The 18,691-nt window shown below is 35.1% G+C and overlaps 1 protein-coding gene across 7 annotated transcripts in view; it reads right to left on the reverse strand.

Moving 5' to 3' along the window:
• The window catches only part of OSBPL8 (oxysterol binding protein like 8), a 178,766-nt gene that overhangs the window by 56,692 nt on the left and 103,383 nt on the right, over positions 1 to 18,691 (reverse strand). For all 7 annotated transcript variants that reach the window (XM_024122783.3, XM_024122781.2, XM_024122788.3 and 4 more), the window contains one exon: positions 2,530 to 2,600. In XM_024122783.3, coding sequence (XP_023978551.1) covers positions 2,530 to 2,600 — 71 coding nt within the window. The remainder of the gene's footprint in view (positions 1 to 2,529; positions 2,601 to 18,691) is intronic.

The following is an 18,691-nucleotide window of genomic DNA, read 5'->3' on the forward strand; positions in this document are numbered from 1 at the left end:
CATACCGCAAAAAAAAAAAAAAAAAGAAGTATATATATATATATATATATATATATATATATATATATATATATATATATATGGACAAACTAGTGACTATGTATCTCTTAAGCTAACAGAATAAACCAAGATTAAATCTAAGTTAAAATAGAATCAATAAGATTCAGCTCTTGGAAAATAACAGAATGAGTACAATTTTACTTACACCAAATAGTTACCATGTCAAGAAGCCTATTCATTCACTGTAGTTCTTTATTCAAAGTAAGAAAAACGAATTCTCAAACACCTATTATTAATCAAGTACTTCATGAGGCACTTACAGCATCACAATCTGAGAGTTAGATCTTACCTCTTTTGTACAGATAAGAAAACTGAAGCCACTTTGAATTCTAGCTCTACCATTTTGACCCTTGAGAGTTATTTAACTTCTCTAAGCTTTGGTTTGTTCACTAATAAAATGGGGCCAATAATACCTGTCTTCTAGTATCCTTAAGAGAATTATAAAGACACTTAGCAAGCTCTTAGTACAAAGTAGCTATTAATGTCATTATAATTAGCATCTAAGAAGTCACAGGTATTATATGACAGTCAAGATTCAAACTCACTTTTTTGACCCTAAAGCAGTGAATGCTTGCTGTGCAGTAGAACTTTCTGAATAACAGAAATATTCTATATCTGAGTAATCCAATATGGTAGCCACTAGCTATATGTGGCTAGTGAGCTATTGAGATGTGGCTAGTGTAAATGAGGAACCAAATTTCTAATTTTACTTAATTTTAATTAATTTTAATTTAACGTTCATACACAACTAGATGCTATTGTACTCAAGGTGCAGCCTGTGTTTCCTTTTATTTATTAATGCACACTGCTTCATTAAGGTATGTAAACTTGCTTTTCAGGCTCCCTGCCCTCCCCACCCTTCCTGCCCCTCCCTCACCCTCCCATTTAGAGACTACATATAGATGGCTGTGGTAGGTAGATCTGGAGTTTAGGGTTCTGAGTAGGAATACCACTATTCCATACATTCACCAATTCTGGTATTAACTGCTTGAAAATAGGTTTTTAAAATTCCATAAATTTCACTGTATTTCTAACCGTGGCAGAACCAAGATAAATCATCTCCTCATTAATTATGTATCGCATATAAAATGATAAAGGTATTTCTCATGCATATGTTATATACTTACAAAGTCCTACTAAATTTTCACCTTATGTACTTATATACATATAAGTACAGGATGGACCTTTATGTAATGAATACTTGAAAAGTTAAGTGTGAATAAAATCTGTGTAAAGCATATCATGGAATATGATAAAAAATATATCATGGAATCCTCTCAACCACTCACAAGGAGGGGAACAAAATATGTAGGGTTTTACAAGCCAAGCCTACTGCTGAGAATAGCAGAGAATTTACCAGCTTAAGAAATAGATTTTCGGACTTCCCTGGTGGCACAGTGGTTAAGAATCTGCCTGCCAGTACAGGGGACACGGGTTTGAGCCCTGGTCTGGGAAGATCCCACATGCCACGGAGCAACTAAGCCCGTGTGCCACAACTACTGAGCCTGCGCTCTAGAGCCCGCGAGCCACAACTACTGAGCCCATGAGCCACAACTACTGAAGCCCGCGTGCCTAAAGCCTGTGCTCTGCAACAAGAGAAGCCACCGCAGGAGAAGCCCACGCACCGCAATGAAGAGCAGCCCCCGCTCAACACAACTAGAGAAAGCCTGCGCGCGGCAACAAAGATCCAATGCAGCCATAAATAAATTTATTTAAAAAAAAAAAAGAAATAGATTTTCTTACAGTCATTGAAGTTTGATTCCACAAACATAAAAGCTTCTCCTGCTACTAAACCTGACCAGAAGTAACAGAAGGCAAATCCATTGACGAATTATAGAAAATCTAGTGAATTACAAACCCATAGGAAAGTCAATGCATCATACAATACTTTTCAAATTTGAATAGTACTCGTAAAGAAAAAATTCTCAACAGACTTAAGAATATGTACAAGTATCTCATTTGAAAATTACTAATTTAGGGAACTATGTCTTATTCTAAGAAAGTGCCTTTCAATTGCACACTATTATAGCAAGAGATGTTTGGCCTTTAACTGGTAAAATGTACATGTTTTGATTGTCATTTGAATGAACCCAAAACACTTAGAAATTTAAAAACAAAACAAAAAAACCCAATGAACCCTCACTATCTCTGTTTCTCTACATGGAACCCTCAGACTTCAGTGTGAGATATACTGCTATAGCAGACATACCAGAACAATATCACTCAGGCGAGAACCCTGTTACCAATAGGCTATATTTCCAAGTAACCAACAGAACCTAAATCAGCCCCAGGGGAACTTTCCTTTTTTCATATATACTACATGGTTTAGATATACCAACATAAAAACATCCCATAAAAATCTGATAGGATTTGTGTTAGTTCACTCGTCTTAAATATTAGAAAAATGTTGTGGTCTTAAATATTAGAAAAATGTTGTGATCATATATTTGAGGACAACAATATGCTTACCTTGCTCTTTGACATAGAAAGGGAAGATTCATCTTTGTTTTGAGAAATGTCTTCCTTTCCTCTTTCAAAACCTTTAAAAACATAGTCATTATTTCAGTATTACCACATTTGAACACATATAGGTATTAAAAAGCAAATGCACATAAGTTATTCAATTTCAAATATACACTATATAATATTTGATATACATCAGTGCAAGAAGCCTAGACTCAACATACAGTTTTAAATTATTATAGTTTAAAGACTACTAAGGGATCATGTCTAGTATAGTAATTCTTTAGAATAAATCAAGGCTTACAGAGACACCGGTGTCTTTCCCTGAACCCATCAACATAAGCTAAATACCTCTTTTCTCTGCTCATTCACTTGGCATGAATTCAGGACTCATGGAACTTTTATTTCAGTTAGCTGTTTTCTAACAAAGAACCAACCCAACATACTTTTCACACCTCTTGCCAAACTGGAAAACAACTCCAGAATGGGTGATAAAAGAATACTAGGGAAATAAATCTGAATTGAGGGACAGACTTTTAAAAAAATCTAATAATGTGTTTATTGTGAGAATTAAATGAGCATGCATAGAAAGCAATTAGCATAGTATTTGCACACAGTATGTATTCAATTAACATTGACCCTTAATATTATCATTGTCACTGACTACTGTTATATAAATTCTAAAAGGATAAATCTAAAATATGAGTGCATTGGGATATATGCACACATCTTTCCTATCATGCAACACATTAATATAGCACTATCAAAAGCAATTAACAAGTTAATGTTGTAAGGGTACAATTAGAGAAACGTTAATGCTGAGATTTGTGTGGCAGGCATAAGAGGGGTGGTACTCATTTTAATGAAGTTCTTTCTACTTCTGAGGACAAGTAATATTAACTCTTCCCTACAACTATTTGTTCTGAGTCTGATAAAAGCCTATATAAAAATATAATCATTCATAAAGCAGCGTTTAAAAAGTTATCAGTAGTATCAGTGCCTGAAGAATTTAAAAATCATTTCTAGCATATCAATGAGACCATTTATTCTGTATTTGGTTTATATTAGCTAAAACAAATCCATTCCATTTTCTTAATTCAGAGATTTTGCTGATTTTTTTATTTTTTTTTGTAATATGAAGAAGGAATCTTTTTATTTTCTTTTCCATCTCTGGTAAGCAGAAAGATCAGGCAATCCTAAAACCAAGGAGGGAAAAAAAGAAACCTGTTTCATAAATCTAACATGGAATTTTAAAGGAAAACTTACTGGGATTTGAAACTTTAGTGTAAAGCAAACCAAAGTTATATAATTCAGTTTAAAAATTCTAAAATATTTATTCAGAGTAATAAACATTTTGTAATAAGTAATTCTTAATTCTAATGCATTAACACAAATTATTTCAAAGATCTTGTAAATACATGTACAAGAGAACAAAGATTTTCTAAAAGTATATATTACGAATGGAAAAAAGATGATGTTTTCCTTTATTCTCATAAGAACTGAATTTTGCTTTAATTTCTCTAGTTCGGTTTTGGTTTCAGCTCAATCTAGGTCAATCCATTTATTAGACTAAGAAAAACGCCCACTTCACTGTGTCTACATTCACATATTATTTTAAAAACAGAACAATAAATTAAAACAAAGTGGAAGTTACAAATCTGAATAGACTTTTTTTTTTTTTTGGTGGTACGCGGGCCTTCCTCTGCTGCGGCCTCTCCCGTTGCGGAGCACAGGCTCCGGATGCGCAGGGTCAGCGGCCATGGCTCACGGGCCCAGCCGCTCCGCGGCATGTGGGATCCTCCCAGACCGGGGCGCGAACCCGGTTCCCCTGCATCGGCAGGCGGACGCGCAACCACTGCGCCACCAGGGAAGCCCTGAATAGACTTTTTTTGAACATGCAAATACGTCTTGCAGAAAGTTTCAAATGTTGGAAAAGGACACATACAAAAGCAAGATGAAACTAAACAAAAAAAAACAAAAAAAAAAGGGCACTCATAAACATAGGTTGTATATTATGTCAGACCAATAAATGAATTCCATTTTAAAAGATTTTCTATACCTCAAACTAGCAAATCAAATCATTATTTTAAAAGCTGGCCCTGATGACTTCCAAGTTATTTAAAATTACAGCGGATAAAGCAAAAGGCTAAGTCTGGTCCAATACTTTGAGTTTCAGCTAAGTGCAAATAAGCAGATGAGTAGCTTAAAGTGCAACGACCATATAAAAGTGTTCAAAAGCCTTAAACAGAAAATACTGTCATACTGTACACTAAATTTTCAAGGGTAATTCCAAGGTAAGCAAAGCAAAAAGCAACACATGCAGGACTCTTTCTTTAGACTGGATAAAGGTGGCTTCCTAAAAACATGAAAAATAATTGTTATCTTAAAATGTCAGCGAAAGTATTATATTTGTTAGAAGCCAAAAAGGGCTCAGCCAAAATACTTCTTAGACTTTTATTTGTTTTCCATGTATAGGGATTTAAAATTACTTAAAAATTACTCCTTTATTTCTTAAAAATGTGATATTATAGATAAAATCCTGAAGCCTACAATACATCATTGACCATTGTCAATAATGCAGAACAGTTTCAGATCATGACTTTTTACCAAGTTTGCTTATTAGCGATATTAGGTAGTAAATTCTCTTCCTACTATCCTCCTCACTGCTACCATGAGATAGAAACCTACATCCCCACCCAAATAGCTAAAATCAAAAGGACTAAGACCATCCAAATACAGGTTAGAATATAGAGCAACTGGAACTCTATTCACTACTGGTGGGACTACAAATAGCATAATCACTTTGGAAAACTATTTGACAGTATCTCCTAAAGCTGAAAGTACTCATATTCTGAGAGAGCACTTCTGATCCTAGATATACCCAACAGAGATGAGTGTGTTCATGTTCGTTAAAAGACAGGTACAAAAATGTTCACAGCAGTTTTATTCATAATAGCAAAATCTGGAGCCAACTCAAATGACTATTAATAGTAGAATAAATGAATACATTATATTCACACAATGGAATGATACACAGCAATGAAAAAGAACCAATTACCAATACACAAAACAACAAACAGAATAATGAGTAGAAAAAGCCACCTCTCCCCATCAAAAAAAAAAGCACATATCATATACCATATGATTCCATTTATATAAAGATCAGGAACTAGCAAACCTAATCTATGGTGCTAGAGGTTGGAACAGTGGTTTATCTTTGTTGTAGAAAGAACTGACTGGGGTGGGCATGAGAGGGTCTTCTGGGGAACTGGAAAATGGTTACACATATCGATACATAACTAAAAATTCAAAAAGTTGTACACTTAACTATGTGTAAGTTATGCCTCAATAAAAAAATTTTTTAAATTCAGATATCCTTCCCTATTCTTCTAGTTTATTAGACCTCTCCTGCTATGACATCCTTTCTTACTTAGTCTATATCCCTTTAACATATCCTGCTCTGGGCTAATTCTGATTCATTCATCAACAATGATGATAATTATGGGGATAATTAACATAATAATATTTATGAAAACAACAATAAAGCAACCAATATCCACTTGTAGGAACACTTGTGATTTTAAGACACTATGCTAGATGGTTTACTACTTCTAATCTTTAAAACAATGCCCCCCACTAAATATTAGGAATATTCTATATAATTGAAAAAATTGAGGCTCACAGGAATTAAGTAACTTGACAAATGTCAATAAGTGACAGTATCAGAGCTAATTCAAACTTAGGTCTAACTTTAAAATTCATGCGGTTTCTAGAATGCCAGGGTGTGTCTCAAGATCCAAGGCCAACGTCTTCTGGGAGGCTTGCTTAGATTGTGTAGGCATAGAGTTAGCTGTCTCCTCTGAGACACAGCACTTGGTACATTTGTATTACCATATTTATCAGAATGTACTTCAATTATTTGTTTTCATGTTCATGTCACATACTTGACTGTGAGTTCCTTAAAAGAAGGGTCTAATGCTTATTCATCCTTTCAAATACAAAGTTTGATAGACTGATCCAAAAATTAATAAAAATGGACTCTACTTTTACTTGTAGTGGCTTTTAAAAATAGGTGAAATATAGCACACCTTCAGAAAAATGCATAAAATGTAAAGGCATAATTTAATGTATACAGTGACTATCTGCATAACCGCCACCCAAATCAAGAAATACAGAATTGTCAACATCCCATAAGAACTACTCCCCACCTGCCCCATGCCATTCTTGATCACAATCTATCTATTCCTCTTTCCCTCAAAGGTAACTACCTTGACTTTTGCGATTATTATTTACCAGCATGTCACAGCAGGTGTTTCATTCATTGTCATTGCTGATTAGAATCCTACTGCATGACTATATCACTATTTATCCATCTATTGTTTGGGCTGTTTCTAGTTTGTCCCTCTTACAAACACTGGTGATACGAATATTCTTGGAAATGTATCCTAGTAGACATATATATCCATGAATATCTCTAGGGTTTAAACCTAGAAGCAGAACTCCTAGGTCAGAGTATATGTGGGTCTTCAACTTTAAGAATACCATATTGTTTACCAATTTGCTTATTTTTCCACTAGCACTGTGTGTGAGTTCTCCTTTCTCCATATCCAATGGTAACACATCAATACTGACAGATTTCTAATATCTTTGCCAATCTGTTGGGTGTGTGTATCAATGGTAAATCAATGAGATTTTAGTTTGCGTGTCCCTGATTACTAATGATATTGAGCACTATCTCATGTTAATTACCATTTTAATTTTCTCTTTGTGAAGAGCCCAGATCTTTTGTACATTAAAAAAAAAACCAACTCATTGTCTATCTACATTAAAAAAACCCTCATTGTCTTTTTCTTAATTTATATAGGAATTCTTGATGTTTTCCAATTATTGGTTCTTTGCCAGTTATATTTATTACAAATATCTCCCCATTCTACGGCTTGTCTTTTAACTCTCTGCACGGTCTCTTTGATGAATAGCTCTTGATTTTAATGTTGTCAAATTTAGCAATCTCATTCTTTTAACAGTTAGTGTTTTTTGGTCTTAAGAAAGTCTCCCCTAAATCTGTGGTCATGAAGATATTTTCCAATAATGTAGTAGTAAACAGAGTTTACTTTCTCTTACTAATTCAATGGACTATGATTCCTGAATAAATTAGCACTCTGCCCCTAATTCTAATTTGTTAACAGAATACAAGTGTTATCAGCATTGATAAGGTATAACCTTTTTATATACTTCAGTAAAATTTGGTTCATTAAGGTTTAGATATAATACAGCAAGTTTTATCCTGCTTTAATCTTGTTAAAATGAGATTATATACACATATTTACAAATGCAGATTGAATAAGTATTTACAAAATATAGAATTGCTACATAAACTATACTGAATACAGCCAAGAATCAAGAAATTGTATAAGAAAAAATCTCCGAGAAGTCAAAACATACTAAACAGATCTATGTACTAAAGCTTACACAGAGTGTCTATAAACATCTTTGTTCAAAGTTTATTTATTCCAATTTCTAGGTACATGGACAAAGGGTACCATTTTTATTTTATAACTCATCATAAAGAAAAAGGCCATACCAATATATTCCTTAAGGTAGAAGTAACAACAACAACAAAAAAACGGGGGGGGGGGAGATTTTCCTAAGGAAAACTAAAATGATAAAAGGGTTGTGGTCAAAGTGGTAAAACAAAGTTATCTTTAAATATCACTAATGTAGAACCTCTCTTTCTCTAATGATGTCAGATAAATCAATAAAATGTCCCAGAAAAAATTATATTTTTTACTTTTAACTTAAAAGAAATACATAAAAAGCCACTTCTTTGAAGTACCTAATTCTAACTTCTTAGCTGATAAAATAAAACATATTTTAAAAAGCTTTTTATCATGGCTGGTTGTAATAAAACTGTTGGTTGTACTAAGAGGAATATGGAAGCATCCCTATGAATATGATTTTCTCTATTTCAAGAATTAGAAAACAAAGCCAACCATTTACTTTTCCATTCAAACAAATCTATCTAGAATGACCTTCAATATTTTCTTTGAGAAGAGAAACTGACAATTCTATCTTCAATTACCTAATGAAGTAAAAACCAAATTTCTAAACAGTGAAGTTTTCTATTGTTTAGTAAGGTAACCTGATTATTCTTTATATTAAGTAGACTCATGGCATGAAGGTCAGCAAACATGTGCTAGCAAGCTTGCTGGCTTAAAAAAAGAAAAACAAGAAAACAAAGACAAATACAGAAATAGAACTAAGTCACATTGTAAAAGCAAATAAGTACAATATTTAACAACATTAAAAAAATTTCTGTGTGTTGTATTTTCAGAGCCACTTCTGAACATAGACAAATAGTAAAATTTACACCATTTTGAGAACATTAAGAAAGAAGCATGATAGTAATCATGCTACACTAAGAAGACTAAATACCGACTATGAATGTTGTTTAAAGCTTATGCTACTTAGGCAACAGTTCAGGACTATGGTTTCCAATTCTTTTCGGAAACCTTATTAGAAAAGAAAATGAAATCAGTGAATTTACAATAATTTACTTAATTGCCCAAGTAACACTTTCTATAAGTTGTTTCACTATCTCAAAAGAATGCATATAATGCCTAGAGGCATGAATATTCACAAAAAGCTAAGAATAAATGTTAGTGTGAAAAATGAAAATAATTCGAATTTCACAAAATGTGTGTCAGAAAAATATATAAACAATTAAAACAAGCACCAGTTTCAGTCAATACTTCTTTGCCATGAGTATTAAAAGAATATTTTTATTTTAAAAGAAAAATACAACCTCAAAAGAGTAGATATGATTATGTAGCAGCTTAATATTTTGAAAACAAAATAGAGATTATTTATATTTTAAAATCTATAACCAAATATTTGCTACAATAAATCCTTTTCAAGCAATAAAAGATCAGCTTACATCTACATCTCATCGACCAATTGTTTAATGTCTGAATCATAGCTTTCAATGCCTAATTTCATTTAATAAATACTACCCTAAAAATAACATTTTCTAAGCAAAAACTTATCATACCCAAACACATCTAACAACACAAAGTAAGGCATTTCAAAAATTATATTTAGGTAGAAAACTTCACATTAGTCAGGACTTAAGCTGTTAAGGTTTAAACTAAACATCAATTTTCACATAGTTACTGTTTTGCTTGAAACAGTCTAACAAGTATCAATATTAAACATGTGGGTTTCATTTGCAATTGGTTTATCTATAGAATTTTATCTGAAGTCTAGAAAGGGCTTTATTTTTATCAAAGGGTTAAAATATTTATTTCAATAATTAAAGCAAAAATTTATGCTATCAGCACTCAAGATTCATACTTCACTGAATAATTAGTTTTCAAGTTCAGGCTTAAAGAGACTGTAAAAGAAAATATGGAAAAGCCAATCCATATAGCAGCAGTTACTAAAATCTAACCTTTCACTATAGAATTGTTTTGTTTAAACAAAAGCAGTTTTAAGATGTTAAAACATCTAGTCTATTTTAATAAAAAATCTATAAGAAATTAAGAAAAGAATGCAAGATTAAACAAACAAACCTGGCAACGAAGGAGAAAGTTCATTGTATCCTCCAAATGAAGCATTCCGGACCAGCTTTCGGCCATCAATTCGTGGAGGAAATAAAACAGGCGAAACCACAGTACAGGAAGAAAATCTACGTTGCTGTGAGCTCTCTTCCTTCATGGCTTAGAAAGTCTATTTAATGTATATGCTCACCCAGAAGCCTAATTAGACGAGTATGGCAATGACAGGCTTTTCTCTCACATCCAAATATAGCGAAACCCACCAGCACAAACAAAGGACACACACATTTAACAGCAAAGGAGAAGGACCAGAGACTGTTAAATCAGCAATAAACAGAGAAAGAGACTGACAGAAAAGGCACTAAGTCATGCTGCTGGGGTTTTTTTTAAAAAAATGAACTGATAAACAAGAAAGGCTATTCCACCGTTTCACCTTTTTATCAAACCAGTAATGCCCTGGGTTGAATTGCTGCTTTAGGAAAACAAAGCAAGATCAATACTTAGAGATTCAGGCTGAAGTAATAAGATCAGTTTCTCTTTTCCCAAAAAAAGCAATCCTCTTCGCATATCCATTACGTTTTTACAGTATCCACCACACTTCCCACCTCTTCCAATTCTTTCCTTTCCAGTTTTTGCTTACTTTAAAAATGGATATAAACATAACACTGTTTCTTTCCTGAAGCTTCTAGATTTATATCTAATCTACTGCTTGCTTCAGCCATGATTAAGAATTCATAAGGAAAGATATTCTTTCACGTTCAGTTCTGATGGATTCCAGCGGCTAAAGCAGAGAACAAACATTTAAGTTTTACCTCTAGTAGGGATATATGCATCATTAAGACAGTGTTAATGCAAACCAATCAACAGAAAAGATTAAAAGGACACCATTAATAATGCTGCATGCCCCAATATATGTTTCTTTGAAACAACTGCTGTAGTTCCTCTTCATTCCATTTAAACTTTTCAAAATATATAATGTACCAACAAGTATTTTCCACTTAAAACTCTCTTATTAAAAAAATGTAACTTTATTATCACAGTAACAAATGGAAATATCTTTCTTTCCTAGGTTAAAACTAAGTGACTGGTATGATCCCACATCATTAAATCTAACAGGAAAGACCCATAGCCAAAATGATACACTATGTCATCTCTTTATTCCTAATCTTAAAAACTCCAGAGAATTCTTTCCTACTTATATTAAAATCCATTTACCTCACTCTACACCTTAACTAAAGTTAAAAACCCTAAGTCAATTACTTCTCTATATACTCTAAACTGCTTTTTCTGATCACAGTTGTTTCAACCTGGAAATACACCTCCTTAGCTAGACAACAACAATTCAATTACAGCTGATTTAGTGGTTCATTTTATAGACCTTAGTATAAGATCTGTTTCCTTCCTTACTATGCATACACTTCAAGGCTGGTTCTCCACTCATATACAACAGCATCCCATATAATCTAAGACTGTTTCTCTTCACAAGAAAGGACACTTAAAAATAAACAAACTCAATATATACATAACATATTATTTCTTTGACAAAGGTATTTCAAAATCAATTAGTAGTAAAAACAGTTTATGGTTGATACCTACAACTATAACAGGTTTTGTGTGTTTGTTTTTGGGTTGTTTTTTTTCTCTTTTCTCCATGCCGTGAAACACAGATTACCATTTAATATAGGCAAAAGAGAAATAATTATAATTAATTCATGCAATGGTACTTGGCTCTCAAGACATGAAGAATATAACATCACAAAAGGCATTTATAGTATAATGGTTAAACAGGATTTGAAATTAAAACTGCCTGGGTTCAAATCCTAGCTCTATCCTAGCTGGATGCATTTGAGCAATTGACTTAATTTCTCTGGGTCTCTGTTTCCTCATCTATAAAATGCTAGTAATATTCCCTATATTACAGGATTGTTATAAGGATCAAATTGGATAATATATATGTAAAATCAAGAAAGGTTCCAGGTTAAAAAAGATACTGCCCTAATGTATTCCCTCCTAAAACTTGACAAAAATGACAGGAAACAAGTATTTTTAAAAAAATATAAGCAGGTATGGGTATGTATCCCACAAGTATGTATCCAGGAGAAGATACATCAACAACATAAGTTTGACAGTGGAGACCATGAAATGAACTTGTAGTCACTGTCCTGCAGATTCAAGAAAGCTTAACCACAAACCAGCAGTGGTAAAAACTGAGAACTAATCCTACTTATGGCGAAGAATCCTTGTGCATATAATTTACATCACCAAGATCAGGAATCAGACAAGTTACTGACATCAGCAATACTGAAATCAAGGCAAAAATACAGGCAAGGCTTTCAAAATTAGAAGGAAATGACTCCCAATTTAGAATTCCATACCCAGTCAAATTATCAATTACATATTAGGGTAAAATAAAGATATTTTTAGATATGCAAGGTCTTAAAAATTTACTTTCCATGAATGTTTTTAAAGAATTTACTAGAGTAGCCATTCTCACGTGGGGTTCTACAATAGAATTAGGCCTAATGCACTAAAACATCCACTCTTCAGAATGAATTAACTTTTTTCTCCCATGCATCTATAATGGCTCTAATCATGTACCATATACCTGGGAGAATTGAGAAAATATTCATCTAGATTATTTTCCACAGGCCTTCCTTACTTCCCTCTAAGGAACTTCCTTGAGAAAGGCTATACAAAAATATATGCTCTAGGGCCTCCCTGGTGGCGCAGTGGTTAAGAATCCGCCTGCCAATGCAGGAGACACGGGTTCGAGCCCTGGTCCAGGAAGATCCCACATGCCGCGGAGCAACTAAGTCCGTGCGCCACAACTACTGAGCCTGCGCTCTAGGGCCCGACAGCCACAACTGCTGAAGCCCATGCTCCTAGAGCCCGTGCTCCGCAACAAGAGAAGCCACCACAATGAGAAGCCCGCGCACTGCAATGAAGAGTAGCCCCTGCTCGCCGCAACTAGAGAAAGCCCGTGCAGCAATGAAGACCCAACGCAGCCAAAAATAAAATAAATAAATTTTAAAAAATATATATATGCTCTACCAAAAAGTGATGGCAAATTAAGAATGCATGGAATACAGGAAACAGGATACTGAACTTAAAAAACTGTCATCACCAAATGTCTCCTACTATCTCTTTTTGACCCAAAAGGCAAATTCTGTGGGTGAGCTTTGCTCAAATTCTTTTCTGACCTTGGCTTATCTTGACAGTATGCTGATGAAGCTTTTTCTCTTTCTCTCAGCCCCTGATGTCTGGATAAACTGAGGATATTTCAAATATGTTGAACTGTTTTTTCTTAAAGACTGTATTTTTAGAGCAGTTTTAGATTCACAGCAACATTAAGGGAAGGTACAGATATTTCCCATATACCCCCTGCCTCCACACATGCACGGCCTCTGCCATTATCAATTTCCCGCACCAGAGTAGAACATTTGTTACAACTGACAAATCTGTATTAACACATCATCATCACCCAAAGTCTACAGCATACTTTAGGGCAGCAGTACCCAACCTTTCTGGCACCAGGGACCGGTTTTGCGGAAGACAATTTTTCCACAGACCGGGGCAGGGGGCAGGGGGATGGCTCAGGCGATAACGCGAGCTATGGGGAGCGGCAGATGCGGCTTCGCTCGCTCGCCCGCCACTCACCTCCTGCTCTGTGGCCTGGTTCCTAACAGGTTCCTAACAGTGAAAATGGAGTATTTTCACTGCCCTAAAAATCTTCTGTGCTTCAACTATTCATTCCTCCCTCCTCTCTAATTCCTGGAAACCACTAATCTTTACTGTGTCCATAATTTTGCCTCTACCATAATGTCAGGTAACTGGTATCATACAGTCTGAAGCCTTTTCAGGTCGTCTTCCCTCACTTAGCAATATGCATTTTAGGTTCCTCGATGGCTTGATATCTCATTTCTTTTTTTTCCTGTTAATTTATTTATTAATTTTTGGCTGTGTCAGGTCTTAGTTGTGCACACAGGATCTTTCGTTGTAGCGTGCGGGCTCTTTGCTGCGGTGCGTGCATGCTTCTCTCTAGTTGTGGCATGCGGGCTCCAGAGGGCGCGGGCTCAGCAGTTGTGGCACATGGGCTCTCCAGTTGTGGCGCGCAGGCTCAGTAGTTGCATCGCGAGGGCCCAGTTGCCCCGCGACATGTGGGATCTTAGTACCCCCACCAGGGATCAAACCCACGTCCCCTGCGTTGGAAGGTGGATTCTTAACCACTGGACCACCAGGGAAGTCCCGATATCTCATTTCTTTTTAGCTCTAAACAATATTCCACTGTCTGGATGTATCACAGTTTATTTATCTTTTCACCTACAGGACAAAACTTGGTTGCTTCCAAGTTTTGGCAATTATAAAATAAAGTTGTTATAAACATCTTTGTGTAGGTTTTGTGAGGACATAAGTTCTCAACCCCTTTGGATAAATATCAAGCAGTGTGACTGCTTGACCATATGGTAAGAATATGATTTAATTTTGTAAGAAACCTCCAAACTATCCACTGAAATGATTGTACCGTTGTGCAGTCCCACCAATAATGAACAAGATTTCCTGCTGTTCCACATCCTTGCCAGCATTTCATGATGTCAATGTTCCAGATTTTGGCCATCCTAATTGGTGTGCAGTGGTTATATCTTGTTGTTTTAATTTGCACTTCCCTGATGACATATGACATGGAACATCTTTTCATATGCTTACTTGCTATCTGTATATCTTCTTTGGTGAGGTGTCTGTTAAGGTCTTTGGCCCATTTTTTAATCGAGTTGTTTGTTTTCTTATTGTTGAGTTTTAAGAACTCTTTGTATATCATTGGATAAGTCCTTTCTAGGTGTGCCTTTTGCAAATATTTTCTCCCAGTCTTTGGCTTGTGAGCTCATTCTCTTGTCACTTTCTTTCACAAAGCAAAAGTTTTTAATTTAAATGTTCTATTTTCTACCTATTCTTGGTAAGACATGGTGAACTAAAAGGCAGAAAATACCTTTCATGACCATATTACTGTCAGGTATCTAGTACCTAAACTGCAAGCTATGATGAACCCTATGTATCCCAGGGATCACTTGCCCAGTGCTTTCCAAAGAAGAGATTCCTGTTAAATTCTCAAAGAAATCAAAGCCAAACTATAACCCAAAGACTCTGTTCAGCTTATCTTTTCCTGGGAATCATTATGACTGACAAGGGCCTAATTTCCAAAACATACAAACAGCTCATACAACTCAATAACAACAACAACAAAAACCCAATCAAAAAATAGGTAGAAGAGCAAAGAAGACATACAAATGGCCAATAGGCACATGAAAAGATGCTCAACATTGCTAATTTTTAAAAAATTTTTTTTGTGGTACGCGGGCTTCTCACCGTTGTGGCCTCTCTCGTTGCGGAGCACAGGCTCCGGACGCACAGGCTCAGTGGCCATGGCTCACGGGCCCAGCCGCTCCGCAGCATGTGGGATCTTCCCGGACCAGGGCACGAACTCGTGTCCCCTGTATTGGCAGGCGGATTCTCAACCACTGCACCACCAGGGAAGCCCAACATTGCTAATTATTAAAGAAATGCAAATCAAAACTACAACGAGGTATCACCTCACACTTGCCAGAATGGCCATCATTAAAAGGTCTACAAATAACAAATGCTGGAGAGGGTGTGGAGAAAAGAGAACCCTCCTACACTGTTGCTGAGAATGTAAACTGGTGCAGCCACTATGGAAAACAGTATGGAGGTTCCTTAAAAAACTAAAATGAGAGTTGCCACATGATCCAGCAATTCCACTTGTAGGCATATATCCGGAGAAAACGCTAATTTGAAAAGATACACACACCCCTATGTTCATAGCAGCACCAATTACAATAGCCAAGACATGGAAGCAAGCTAAATGTCCATCAACAGATGAATGGATAAAGAAGATGTGGTATATATACACAATGGAACATTACTTAGCCATAAAAAAGAATGAAATAATGCCATTTGAAGCAACATGGATGGACCTAGAGATTATCATACTAAGTAAGTCAGACAAAAAAAGACAAAAATCATATGGTATCACTTATAAAAATATGACACAAATGAACTTATTTACAAAAACAGAAATAGACTTACAGACATAGAAAACAAACTTATGGTTACCAAACAGGAAAGGGGGTGGGGAAGGGATAAATTAGGAGTTTGGGATTAGCAGATACAAACCTATATATATGTATAGCTGAATCACTTTGCTGCACTATACCAAAACTAACACAGCATTGCAAATCAACTATACTTCAATAAAAAATCTTTAGGACTTCCCTGGTGGCACAGTGGTTAAGAATCCGCCTGCCAATGCAGGGGACATGGGTTTGATCCCTAGTCCGGGAAGATCCCACATGCCGCAGAGCAATTAAGCCTGCGAGCCACAACTACTGAGCCCACACGCCGCAACTGTCGAAGCCCACACGCCAAAACTACGGAGGCTGAGTGCTGCAACTACTGAAGCCGGCACACCCAGAGCCCGTGCTCCTCAACAAGAGAAGCCACCACAATGAGAAGCCCGCGCACTGCCCCAAAGAGTAGCCCCCGCTCACCACAACTAGAGAGAAAGCCACGCAGCAACGAAAGACCCAAACCCAGCCAAAAATAAATAAATAAATAATTAAAACAATTTTTTTAAAGACCTGCAGCATAATCACATTTACTGTGCCTTGCTAGCTAGATTCAACTACTGTAAAACTTATAGCAAAGCTGAACATTCTTCAAACATATCTGGGTTAACATTTGAATTTAGCATCTCTTCATTTTACACTGCATTATCTATGTATGAAAACAAGAAAAATTACAAAAAAAGAATGTTGTAAGATCATCAAAATAGTTTTGAAAGTCATGTGAAACACTTATATTAGAAATAGATTTTGACCTATGGATAAACTAACTTATTTTGAAAATGCTTCTCAAAATTCAAGTTACCACTCATTGGTAAGTTGAAAATCAACTTAGTGACTCACAAATAGCATTTAAAACAATGAAACAGAATAAGCCAAGATAGGAAATATTAGAGTGCATCATACTCTGATATTAAAAGGTGAGTTGTTTCATCAATCATTTGTTTAAGACTTTTTATATAACTACACACACACACATTATGTTTTGGGTAGTGACATAAAATGTATATCTTACATGGATCACTGTCAAAATAGGAAAACACTGATATAAATGATATTATTCCTTTTGAAATTCCCTAACACTGAAAAGAACTAATACCTCATTGCCACTAGAGACCAACTACATATATTATCTTTGGTCTAGGGACTCTTTCCATATTAAAATGGCAGATATTTGAGCAGAGGAAAAAACCACAAAAGGCCATAATAAGAAGATCTTTAGATGTTTCTGCTATATGCCCAAAGAAAATGCCCAGCTTCAACTTCTTTCTATAGAGCCAAAAGATTAGGACTGGAGAAGGCATCTCACTGTAATAATAGAACTCCAATGAGTTCCCTGGACAAATTCCAGACCATCTTTATTTAAAAAACAGATGAAGCAAACATAGCTGATATTCTGAAATAATCTAATTTGGTAGTTGGAAAATCCATCTAAACTCTATAAAGTTCCATATGCACACTCATGATAAAATATATTGATTTAAATTATGATGAAAGTATTATAAGAGCTATATACTTTATCTTGAATCCCAAGATAATAAACTTAGGCTTTAAGAGATTTTAAAATCCTTAAAGCAGCAAGAAGAGTTGGAAAAAGATCAAAATACTGAAAACAAAAATCAACCAATAAGAATTTAAGAAAGTATTATGTCCAAACATGAAGGGAACCACTGCCCTAAAAAATGAACTAAATATCTGAAGGTGGTACTATAAAAATTCAGCAGTAAGTTTCCTCATAGAGCATGAAATTTTAAAAATAATATAGTTATTTACTATTATTTAAGCCGCACAGGCTTAGCAAAAAAGTCTATTAATAACCTTTCAAAGAACATATAAATTAAGATGGTTGATAATGACCTTTGCTTTAAAATATAAAACACAACAATAAAGTTCTGAGTCAATTTCCATCCTCCAAAATGACAATTAATTTCTTAGCTATAATTAGTAAAATTTCACTGATGATTATATGACTTGAAAATTATACAAAGCAATCTTATTATCCCACATTACCTCAGAAAATAACTGTAGCTTCTCAGCATTAAATACGTTCTCAACTTAACAGCACATGCAAATGCACATACAAAATTAAAAGGATGGCTTAATATAATTTTAGACTGGATAGCATTCTTGTCTATATATCCATATTCACAGCAATAAGTGTAAGACAGTACTTTCCTTTGGATGAAAAGTTCTTTGTAATTATATTTGTATATTAGATAATCATTCATTCATTCAATAAAAATTTAATAAGCACCTACTTTGTGTTAGGAATTATGTTAAGCACAAGAGAGTTATGAACATAACAGTCCCTAATTTCTGCTCTTACTGAGCGTTCAACATATGTGAGTACATGTTCATTAAAAGTTGATTGAAGGGGCTTCCCTGGTGGTGCAGTGGTTGCGAGTCCGCCTGCCAATGCAGGGGAAGCAGGTTCGTGCCCCGGTCCGGGAGGATCCCACATGCCGCGAAGCGGCTGGGCCC

Source organism: Physeter macrocephalus, chromosome 6, assembly GCF_002837175.3.
Source record: "Physeter macrocephalus isolate SW-GA chromosome 6, ASM283717v5, whole genome shotgun sequence".
In the NCBI taxonomy this organism is placed as follows: domain Eukaryota; kingdom Metazoa; phylum Chordata; class Mammalia; order Artiodactyla; family Physeteridae; genus Physeter; species Physeter macrocephalus.